The 12405-nt window shown below is 43.6% G+C and overlaps 1 protein-coding gene across 1 annotated transcript in view; it reads left to right on the forward strand.

The window, feature by feature from the left end:
* Nucleotides 1–299: 299 nt before the first annotated feature.
* The window catches only part of LOC147437011 (uncharacterized), a 121955-nt gene continuing 109849 nt past the window's right edge, over nt 300–12405 (forward strand). Inside the window, exons 1-3 of the mRNA XM_086486420.1 lie at nt 300–1057; nt 1181–1226; nt 1478–1611. Coding sequence (XP_086342546.1) covers nt 608–1057; nt 1181–1226; nt 1478–1611 — 630 coding nt within the window. The 5' untranslated portion in view covers nt 300–607. The remainder of the gene's footprint in view (nt 1058–1180; nt 1227–1477; nt 1612–12405) is intronic.

The raw sequence follows: 12405 nt of genomic DNA on the forward strand, positions 1-12405 counted from the left end.
TGCATGTTGCAGGGTGGTTAACCATAGCGAGCGCGGTTAAAGCCCTCTCCTTTATCACTATGCCAACTCCCCTTGTTATGATGGACTAGAATGCAAGTGTCAAATCTTCTGATGGACTAGAATACACAAAGAAAAATTGTCTAACGTAGCCCGTAGAAGAGCCTAGACATGAACATAAAGTGACGGAGCTGACTCACGAAGGAGCTAGTTTTTTCTATAGTCTTGCCAACACTTTCTGAACTTCTGAAGCACTTTCAATCTTTTTTTTCAAGCCTAATAAAAAAGTGGAGTAGGACAGGCTTTCGTGGAGGAGAAAGAACCAGTTGGCAAAGGGCATGCGGACGTGGCACAACCCTCAAAGTCTTGCGCATTTGGCACAAGGTTGACGCATTGCAACTCTGCTCGCAGGCCGGCTTGAGCTCATTAGGGTTTGAACGCTTTGCAGAGTTCAAAGTGGCTTCCCCAGAAGCCTAAACGCACGCATTTGCTCTGCTGGATCGAACTTTAAAGCTTCGCGATATTTCTGCGATTTTTTGCATTATCGTCACTAGCCTCTAGCACTGGAAATCGCTGAAGGAAGTCCGTAGAGAGAGAGCGTGTTTGGACAATGGCCATCTGCGCATCTACCAAGCTTCACCTTTCTCTGGTATCAGATAAAGTAACCTTAGTAGATGTGAATCCATTGGCCAGGATAAGAGTATGCAAAACAAACGTCTTGACTTCAAATTCCTTCATATTGAAGAAGGGTAAGGGCCACGCTGCAAGACATGTCTACGTCTGTGTTGCAAGGAGTCCTGAACAAGCTGTTGAAAGGGATCAAGATGGCAGTGTCTCCACTGTGAAGGAGGGAACCGACAAGAGGGGCCAATATGCACTCAATAATGGCTTTTTAACGAGTTCCAGTGACAGCTATACTTCTGAGGAGGATGATAGCCAGTTTTTTCCGAAGAGAATTGCTTTCAATTATGGTTTTCAAGCTAAATTTCTTAGGAAAGACCCTACAGTTCCTGGGAATGTGTTCAAGCTTGCATTTGAGAATTTTGGCAGAGAGTGGACGGTATGTCCGATTTTCTGTGTCAAATTCTTGTCAGTCAAAATTCAGACTGTAACATGACATGAAAATGCTGCAGAGCAAGTCTGAATTTTTGGTGCCTCAATCCTTTCTTATTCTTTTATGCAGGCTTTGCGGCGAAGCTATTTATTTGCCAAATTGGAGAAAATTAATAGTAATTTACAACCACCAAGCATTGCTGCATTATTTTCTCATGCTGTTATCTTGGTTGTGTTATGTCCTCATGGCCATGTGTTGGCTAGTTCCACATTGTTTGTGTGCTTTGAAGTGCTGTACATTTTTATGCCCTTTCTCCATATAGTGTCAAATACTCCACAAAGTTGCATTATTTTGCTTCTCACTCTGCTGCTATATAATATATTTGGTCGGATGACTTTTCACAACTGTAATGTTCTTAATTTTCAGTAAACAAGATCGAAGGAGGTCCTCTAGGGATTGTTTCCGTTTATTCAAGCCGTGGGTTTGTGTTATTTTTGAGGGGGTTTGACAAATTACTGCAGTTGTATGATGGACTTCCAAAAGTAAAGCCAGATATACAGGTATGCAAATTTTACTGCATCAAAAATGCTTTGTACTTTTCTTTTTGCTTTGGCCGTAAGGGTATCATGATTACGTTGAAAGATTGGCATTTAGCCTGTATTAGTTTCTAAACTGACTAGTTGCTGTTAGTAATTTTGTGATGTTTAAAATATGATTTTCATGCAAAAGAAGATCTTTTAATGAAGGAAACCCCCAGAGCACAAAATCAAGGCAAACTACCGACCCGTTGGATTAGAGTGGTATTGTTTAAACGCATCACTAAACAGAAAAGAACACGGGGGCAGTTTCAAGCTCTTTTGCTCGAGGAATTACTGAAGTTACAAGGCCAGTCTTAGATATGAACCTAGAAGTTATTGTGTCATCAGAAAAGCCAGCTTGCTGATGTGGTGTCCAGCTGAAAGAGAAGCTGATAACAGCCGTAATGTGCTCATTCATCAGAAACGCCAGCTTGCTGATGTGGTGTCCAGATGAAAAAGAAGCTGATAACAGCCATAATGTGCTCATTCATGCACGCACATATGCATGCGCTGCGTGCGTGCACACGTACACACACAGAGCAAGATTGGAGCTCCCAGATGTTGGGGGATTGAGTTCCAGCCAAGTGCTTTTGGAGCCTTTATAAACAACCCAACAGGAATTGTACAAAGTTTCTGAAGTCTCTTCATTGGCTGAGCAGGTCGACTTTGAGATTTAAAGAGCTTACCTGTTTTGGGGCTGAACATGCTACCACATTATGGTAGTGATGTGTGTGAACACACTTAGAACCGTCAGAGCAGTTTTTTCCCTCACTAGGAGGTTTTTTTCCCTAGCTTGGATATATGCCCATCACTCTAGGGCAAGCCTTATCATTGTATTAGCTGTAACCGGCTTGGACACGACAGTCCCCCTTTTCTATTTTGGATGATGACATATGGGAGTTCTCTAGGGATGGTAACATTATCATCCTGGGGGGCTTCAATGCTATGATTGCCCATCACCAGACAGTAGTTTACGATACTTCAAAGGAGATGCTGAGGGAGCTGGATGTTGCAGAGATGGGTCTATCTAGAATATCACAAGATGTGGAGCATACTGAGCATGGACGGCACTTGATAGACATGGGGACTGCACATGGATTGGCCATTTTGAATGGCCTAAAGAGGTTTCGTGCTGCGGGAGCCTGGAGGTTTTACATGCTTTCCACACAGACATGGAGCAGCGCCGTGGATTATGTCACATTGTCATGGCACAACCGAGCTTTTTCTCTAGTATCCAGGACCTCACAGTTGGACCTAGACCTGTTGGTGTGGCAGTAGATCATGCGCTTGTGTTGATGACCATCTCTTTCCAGTTTAGTGTAGCACACATAACACGGATAGCAGCCCCTACTCGCTACACCTTTACACGGGAGACGGACTTTGTCTACATAGATGGGATCTACAGACGCCTTTGCGCTGGGGTCAGGGCGACCTCTAGAGGAGCTTACTACTACACTGACACAAACATTGCATGATGTAGCAGCGGAGGCATACCCACAAACCCAGCCTGAGCAGAGACGATGTTTTGAGAGCATGCCTCAAAATGGTTGTTATGATGAGGAGTGCCGCGAGACGAGAGCCGGGCTTCAGAGGGAGGTGCTTTTGGGAGACATCACTCACAGACAGTCACATATTGCCTTCCGATGCCTAGTGCGGTAGAAGAAGAGGGTATTTTTGGCTCGACTAGAGCAGGATCTATATCAACTATTCTTGAGTCAGGACTTAGGTGAGGCATAGCGACTCTTTCATGAGCACTCCTCCCCTCCTACCATTACTTCTTTAGAGGCCTGGGGCTAGTATGCATCATATCTATACACAATTCTTGGACAACCGCCTCTTCCCGACCCCCCCGAGCCACACGTGTGCTTTTTTCACCGCTGAGATGGTGAAGAAGGCCATTGATAGGATGAGGACTCCTCCAGCTTGGATGCACAACGTGACGACACGCCAGGTAATATTCAAATTCTGTTCACGCATGCTCTATACACATGGATCACAGGCACTTTCCAGAGCCTTGATCAACGAATCTTCACTCTGGAAAATGCAAACGTTCAGACTAACATTTGCTTTGTCTCTCTCGAAGGGGCCGTGCAAGGGCTTAATCTCCGACTTACCGCTCTGGAAAATATAGCTCAATCGATGACTGCGCGTATTTTCGAGGGCAAAACTCATGTCCAGCATTTGCAGATGCAGGTTGCTGCTTTTGGGCATTCACAGGGTGGTAGTACTGCCGCGTTTCCGTAGATTCCATACAAAACCGCTAATTTCTTAGGAGAAGAGAAAGAATGTACGGAATAGGTCGCAAATAATTGGCTTCACTAGTGGACCACGTAGTTCGATCTCCATGGGGAGCATGATGAACGGAGGATGCAGACGATTCCTCTATCTGCGCCCTCTAAGGTGCTTACCTGGTGGCGCGACATGACAGAGAAGCCTACGACGTGGCCTGACTTCTGTGTGAAATTCGGGATTTCGCCAAAGTGGACCCTTTGAAAGCTTTGTGCAAAATTGCAAAGTCTTTCGATGAAGACTCTTATCTTTTGATATTTATACGACAGCTTTCAAGGAAGTGCTCAGCTTCTGCAAGGCGGATTCCACGCATGCTGTGCACATGTACCTGCTGGGATTACATGAGGACTACCGCTGGGCCTTAATTAAAGATAAAGCCCCGACTGACCTCGAGGATGCAGTCCTAAAAGCCAGGACGTTCCATTTAATAAATGGAGCAAATTATGAGAAGAAAAGAAGTTCAGACCATCAATCCGGCGAGGGTGCTTTGAGGAAGCGACCTCGATTCCAGCAAAGGTCCAAATCCCCGTCGAGACCTTCTTAGAAGAAGAAGAAAACAAAAAATGCTTCAGCTGCTTATGCAATGAAGAAAAGGGGACTTGCTTCGGATGTGGCCAGACATGTCACCAAATCAAAGACTGCCCCAAGAAGAAGATTAAGAAACCGTAGGGTTGTCTTTCAGTTTAAATTCACTAGGTCTCAAGTAACTCTGATATTATTCAAGTTGAAATCCATCACTTAGCGCACAGGTCATGCAACGATTGTACTTTTAGCACCAAAGTGTTTGATAAGCACGATCTTCTCTGTTTTCTTGAGAAGATCAATGGTCACGACGTGACCGTACTCCTTGATAATGAAAGCTCACACAATTTTGTGGATGCAAAATTGATGCAGAAATTGAGCCTGCAGACGCGGGACAATGACCATGAGTATTGCGTGAAGATGGCTTGTGGCGAGGATACTGATGTATGGAATTAGATGGTTTCAGATTTGTCGCTTGAGCTAGCTGATTACAAAGAAAACCTGGATTTACACATCATGCACCTGGACAGTGTAGACGTTATTTTAGGAATTCCATGGTTTTATGATAAACAAGATGCATTGTATATATACTATGTACATCACTCTCTTGTTTTCGTTAAGCAGATTTGTCGCTCGAGCTAGCTGATTACAAAGAAAACCTGGATTTCCATATCATACGCCTGGATAGAGAAGATGTTATTTTAGGAATTCCATGGTTTTATGATAAACAAGACTCATTGTATATAGACTATGTACATCACTCTTGTTTCTGTTAAGCAGGAGATGCCTCATGTATCTGTTTTGCTTTGTAATCAGATTTTTGTAAAAAATGGTTTTGCAAATACCAATTGTTACTGCTTTGCAATTGTTTAAATATATAAAGTCTTCTGATGTTGACTTTTATCACTTCTGTCACTAAATTTTGTAAAAATGTTTCATGTTCTTCTGTTGAATTTCGGGATTCTAACGAATCCAACCTGATTCGAGAAATCATGACTGATTTCAAAGATGTTATTCTTGATAATCTACCTCCTGGATTGCCGCCTTCGAGAGGATTAGATCATGCCATTGAAATGGTGGTTGATAGTTAACCCTTCTCAAAAGCAACCCTATCGGTGTTGGTAAAACCGAGGAGGATGAGTTTCAGCGGTAGCTGAAAGATTATTTCGAGAGGGGTTTTGTTCGGCCAAGTAAATCTCCGTGGGGAGCGCCAATGTTACTTTCTCAAAAGACAGATAACACCATGCGCTTTTGCGTGGATTACAAGGGGTTGAATAAGCTCACTGTCAAGAACAAGTATCCGCTCCCACGTATGGACGATAGATCGGCTCCATGGGGCGTTGTATTTTACGAAGATAGACCTGCGATTAGGCTATCATCAAATACAAATCAAACTCGAGGATGTTCGTAAGATAGGTTTTCATACGCGTTATGGTCACTAAGAATGTTTGGTCTTGCATTTTGGTTTGACCAACGCTCTAGCTACGTTTCAATAGATGATGAATGATCTGCTGAGACCGTTTCTAGGCAACTTCGTTGTTGTATTTCTCGATGACATCTTGATCTACAACCGAAGTTTGTCTGAGCATTTAGCGCATATGCGCGCTATTCTCGAAGTATGGCCCATTCTGAAGAATGTGCACCAAGTAAAGTCCTTTTTAGGCTTTACTGGATTCTTTTGCAAGTTTATCAAATATTACTCTAAAGTTGCTGCTTTGCTTACACAACTTTTAAAAGGAAGACTTTGGGTCCTCACCGTAAATGTAATCTCCCCATTGTTTGGAATGAGCGTCTCGACGAGAGCTTTCGGACACTAAAGCACGTGGTGACTACTGCGCCAATATTGCACATTGTGGATCCTAGCAAAGTGTTTGTGGTTTAAACGGTTGCTAGTGATTATGCGATTGGTGCGGTGTTATATAAGGATGGACGTCGTGTAGCGTTTGAAAGTAAGAAACTCTTGACGCTGAGATGCGTTACCCAACGTATGAGAAGGAGCTTTATGCCGTAGTCCATGTATGTCTGTGATCAGGGTGATCTTAGAGGCCGAAAGGCTAGGTGGGTTGAGCTTATGCAAGAGTTTGATTTTGAGATCCATTACATAAAAAGATCCAGCAACTCGATTGTTGATGCACGTAGCCGGCGGCGTGAAGTAATGCCTTGTCTATGGCTGAAATCTCGACGGATTTTATCTCTCTCCACCGAGGGCTATGTCGTTCCGATAGCTATTTTAGCAAGATATGGAACGAGGTCGAAGCTGGGTATGACTCGTGTACAGGCTTGGGGTGGTCCGGAGACCCAAGTGAGTCGTGTTGGAGAGACGAGACAACGACAATATTCCATTAGAGATGGACTATTGTTCAAAAATGGAAAGATCTGCGTGCCGGAAATCGATGAGGTTCGACAAAGGATTTTGTTTGAATGCCACGATGTTCCTAACGCTGGGCACCCAAGCATCCAAAGAACTTTGGCTTTGGTTAAGTGATATTTCTATTGGCCAAGGATGCGCTCTTACATAGAGAGCGATGTGAAGAGATGCACTCAGTGTCAGGTCAATAAGGCAGAGCGCCTTAAGAAAGCTAGCCTGTTACATCCATTTGGAAATCCCAAATGCCAAGTGGCAGAGTATTTCCATGGACTTCATCGTTGGTTTGCCAAATACTAGTCGGGGAAATGACGCCATTTGGGTTTGGGTCGTGGTCGATACTCACAAAAATGGCGAAGTTTATACTAACAAAGTCAACAGTAAAAAGCCATGAGTTGGTGATTTTATTTGTGGATTAGCTTTACAAGCTGTATGGTCTTCCAGAGGATATCGTCAGTGATCGAGATACTAAGTTCACTTGGCGATTTGGCGAGATGTGTTTGCTCATCTTGAGACGAAGTTGAGTATGACGTCTTTTGACCATCCTGAGTCTGACGGACAAACTGAGAGATGAATCAAACGTTAGAGAACATGTTGAGAGCTTATGTCTCTCACAGGCACTCTGATTGGGAAAGGTATCTTCCATGATTAGAATTTGCCTACAATAGTAGCAAGCATTCTACTACTGGATTTAGCCCATTCATGTTCATGTATGGATTTGAGCCTAAGTTCCCGATTGCTATTGGCTTAGAGAAAGTCAAGGAGCACCAAGCTCGTGATTTCTTGTATGACATGCAAGAAATGCTCGAATTGGCTAAGGATAGTATAAGAACGGCTCTTTATTGAGTCACTACTTATGCTAATCAAAAGAGATCTCCCAGAACTCTAGAGGTGGTACAATGGGTCTATCTGAAGATACCTAAGGATTCCAAGACTATGCAAACAGGAAAGCATTATAAGCTATCAGTTAGATATTGTGGTCCGTTATTGGCTAGGTTGCCTATAAACTGGTCTTCCTTCGGATGTCAGCGTTTCACGTAAGCTGCCTTAAAGAAAAATTAGGCGAAGCCGATGTTGTGCCTATCGAGGAAAATGTATGGGTCCTCGTTAGGGTCCAAGTAAACCTGGGCTCCATGGCGATTAGTTTTATAAAAAGAGAGGATATTCTTGTAGCGCATTGTCGTTCTGGTTTCCGAGTGAGTCGAGTAAGAAGACATTTCAGATGTTGAATCTGAAAAAGTGTCTGAAACTTCTTCAAGAACTGTGTGCAAGGATTTCCTTGATTCACGCTTTCTTCAATGGATACTCTACTAGAGGTTTCTCCAAGTATGCCCTGATTTTCTAGTACACGACCAGATCTAAGGTTTATATAGACTTATGAAGCCCTGGATAGAGTACTCACCTTTGGATTGACCTATTGTCAATTTCCACTTGATTCGATTACAACTTTCTATCAAGCCACTGATTCCTCGTCTGCAACCTGATTCCTATACAAATTTGATCAAGTTAGCTATTCCTCTATAAAGACAATAGAGTTTTTGCTAACTCTTGTGATTGGTCTATGTGTCTCACTTCAAATCGAGCTATGGGAGTCAAAAATTGACTTTCAAATTCGACTTTAGCAAAAATCAAAGGTTTAATCTGCAACCTGAAATTGAACATGTACCAATTGGGATCCGATTGAACCCAAAATTTCCCAGTGGCTTTGTATTATGTTGGTCTTACACTTTAAGTTCAAAAGTCAAAATTGTTATCCCTGGGTAGTAGTAGTAAATAATCGTGATTACTATGCAAACTGAGTATATTCCGCGAGAACCAGAGGCTGTTTTGAATCACCGTACCCGCCATTCGCGCCAAAAGGCTTATGACGAGTACTTAATTAAATGGAAGGGTCAATTTGAAAGATTTGCTATTTGGGAATCAATTAGAGCTTTAAAAGCTTAGTATACCCACTTCAGTGATGAGGACATGAATGGTTCTTAAGGGGAGAAGTATGCTATGTCCCGCTCACAGGAGAGGGGATCTAGCCTAGATGCCGTTCGTCCAGTGTCCACGCGGACGTAGTGTGAACCCGGCCAATGTGGCCGACCATTATTATAAAAGGGAGGCCAAGGCCTCATTTGTACTTATCGACCCTCACTGGCAAGCGCCAGTGGTTAGCCTGTGAGGTCACCTCAAGGAGGTGAGGCTAGGAGTGCGCGAGGTCACCTCAAGGAGGTGAGGCCGGGTGGTATGGAACGCTCGGTCTTACAGGTGCACGCTTATGTCCTCGGACGTGGGCCCGAGCCCGGGGGATCTACCGGATGGTGGCTATGGTTGGGTGGTTCGTCCGACGCGTATCTGTAGGCAGTCCGTGTAGTTGGGAGATCCACTCTGCGTGTTTGTTTCACTCTCTCTTGTGCATACTCTCGATCTCTACGCTTTTGCATCGTCGACTTTGACAGTATCCACTTAAGGCTAAGTTGAAAATGTTTTTGTGCTTCAAGCAATTTCTACTTATGGCTTAAAATGTATCTAGTTATTGCTGGCACCCCCTTTCTGATCGAGGGGGGAATATGTCTCATGAATTCAATGCATTTTGGGCAAGTCGTGGGATAAAATACCAATATACAGTGCTATGTATACCTTAGTAAAATGGTGTTGCTAAGAGAAAAAAACAGGTCACTTATTATGGAGATGGCACGATGTATGGCTGAAAGCAAAGCTTTTCCACATGCGTTTTGGCTTGAGGTTGCCATGTATGCTGTGTATGTAATAAACAAGGGTCTCACTAAAGCATTGTAGTCTATCACTCCATATGAGGCTTGGCATTGGTAAGAAGTCATCTATTGGTCACTTGCATGTGTTTGGTTGCTTGGCTTATGCTTTTGTGCCTGAGCAACAATGCTCAATAGTGAATGATAAGGGTGTGAAATGTATTTTTGTTGGCTATAGTTAAGAAAGCAAAGGTTACAAGTTGTATCATCTGCAAATGAAGCGTATCTTGATTAGTTGAGATGATATTTTTGTGGAAGGTGCAAATCGACCCTTGTTAGCATGTACCAATCGATCCTTGCTAGCATGTACCAAGGAGAGATATTGGTGACTCTGTATGATGGTGGGGATATTAATGTAAGTTCTAATGAGGCACAAGTGCAGCCTATGTAGGTTTGAAATGACATAGATCAACCATTTTCTGATGCAAATCTACAAGATGCAATTGATGAGGATAGGGTTGAAAATGAGTAGGCTAGAGTTATGCTAAAACAAATCTTGTGTGACAGTAAGTTGGGTGCACCTTTGTCTAGTCATATGCGTTTAGGTTTTCAGCATGCCTCTTATGCATTAGATTGTTATGTTTTGGCTGTGTTTAATGTGTGTGATGAGGAAGAACATTTGTCATTTGATGGAGCACAAAATTAAAAAAATTAGCTGGTTGAAATGCAATCTGAATATATGCTATTTTGAAGAATGGGTAGAACAAAGCCAGGGATTTAATTTCTGAAAACTGTAGGTCGTAAGGGCTGGTCAACATTTGCCAATCTGCAAGGGCTGATTGTTGCTATGGCTATATACCGGCAACCAAGAGGGTTGGGAATAGGGTGAACAATTTTTCTGATAGGATAGTAAGCACTGATGGTGAAGGTGGTCCGTGGGTGCCAATACTGGGCTGACGTGGATTTGCAAGAACAGACTAGAAATGTAAGACGGGCTGGTAAGGAAATGCCATATGATTGGCTACTGCATGCAAAGGTTCCGCATTTAGGCTGCTATTTTACTCTTGTGCCTCCTCAAATGGACCCTAGTCACTCGTTTATAGCTCCTAAACAACTTGGAGCGGTATTATAGACACTCCAAGCGCGAAATCAATAGCAACACATGATCAGAAGCTGCAATTTCACTAAACTTAAATGGAGAGAGAGGAGAGTTGACACAGCACGGTGGAGTTCCGAGCCAAGACGCACGGGCCCCAAAGACTGGCGCCCCTTTCGGCATTTCTTTACTATTGCTCTTCGCATGTACAACTCCCGAGGGTCCAACTCTCTTCGACACTCTGCGTCTAGATGCTCTTCGGAAGAGTGACGATCTAGGCACTTATAAACTTACAAGGGATGCCCAAGCGCAGAGCCTCAAAAGCATCAGATCCAAAAGCACTTGATCCCACTCCCAAAAGCTTGTGCAGAAAGCTGCCCAAAACAGCCAGCGCAAATCGTGGAAATCCGTACAGTCTGCCACATCATGAGTCAATGCAATTTATGGAAATTGAGCCAAGGTTCAAGCTTTTGTATTTTTAGGGTTTAGGCCCCTTTGCCGGTGCTCCATAAGTTCTTTAAGTTGGTGGGTTAGGTTTTTAAAATCATAATTCCCTTTTTAGGCCCCTCGGCCTTGGCTTCTTCAGTTCTATTGGGTTTCAGCTCCTCTTGTCCACTCGGCCATTTCTCTTCTTGTTGGGCATGCCATGTCATTACCTTTTGACATTCCCCCCTCTTGAAAGAATTGTGATCGCCCTAGATTACGATTGCCACCAAGTTTGACCTGCTGATCGGTAACTTTTGGCATAGACACTGCTAATATTCCGAAAGCTTCAAGGTATAGCTCTCTTGAAGAGAATTTGTGATGTTCTCCATCCACTTTGCATTGAGGGCCAAAGAGTACCCTTGACCAAATTATCCAGTGAACCTAGCTTACCTTTCTGTTCTTTTCTTGTGCCTTGTGACTTGTTGGTAGCCTCGTTGGCCTCCCCTATCCACTAGAAGGCCCCTCGACCCTAGCTTCTTCAGTTCTTCTGGGTTTTAGTTCCTCTTGTCCACTTGGCCATTCCTTTTCGAGTTGGGTACGCCACGTCCTCACTTTGTGACAAGCGGCGAGCCTTGTATATCTGAGTCACCCTTCAACATTAAATCATCATTTAAAGTGCTTGTGAATGCACAGTTTCAAGGTGCACATTAGTCTCCATCTTATGTGTCACTAATTGGATTTCCAGAGGCACAGGTTCTAGTGATCCTAAGATACATATTGATGCTACAAGATGGCCACAAAAGTATCCGACTATGCTTGTGCAATAATCTGTGCAAAGATGGTCATCTATGCTTAGAAACTAAGCTAAAGGACTATCTAGACATGTAGGTGCGTTGAGAATATGCTCACAAAGTTCCCAGACATTAACCCCTAGGGTTTACTAGACTTACCTGGCATGCTGAAATGGCACACAGAGCCAATGTGCGTGTGACACCCGTTGTGCTTAAGGTGAAACTAGTCTGAACCCCCCCACCCCCCCCCCCCCCCCCCCCCCCCCCCCAACACAAAACACACACACACACACACACACACACACACACATACCCAAATCCCCACCCCACGCGCGATTGGTGGGTAGCAAGTCTCTCAGTTCTTAAGGATTTATTGTGGCACTTTCTTCCATGTGCCTTGATTTTGAGGTCCTTTAATCACTTCTAGGTCTATACTGTTTCTTATGGTGTCAACTTTTTGAGTTGCTGCTGCTAGCTTCCAAAGATCCACAATGTGAGCATGGCTTAGACTCACTTGTGCATCGTGACATACACAATGTGAATGATAGTTGTTATCCTCAATCAAACAAGAACTAGTGAGGAGTGATTTTG

Source organism: Adiantum capillus-veneris, chromosome 17, assembly GCF_014529385.1.
Source record: "Adiantum capillus-veneris isolate H3 chromosome 17, ASM1452938v2, whole genome shotgun sequence".
NCBI lineage: Eukaryota > Viridiplantae > Streptophyta > Polypodiopsida > Polypodiales > Pteridaceae > Adiantum > Adiantum capillus-veneris.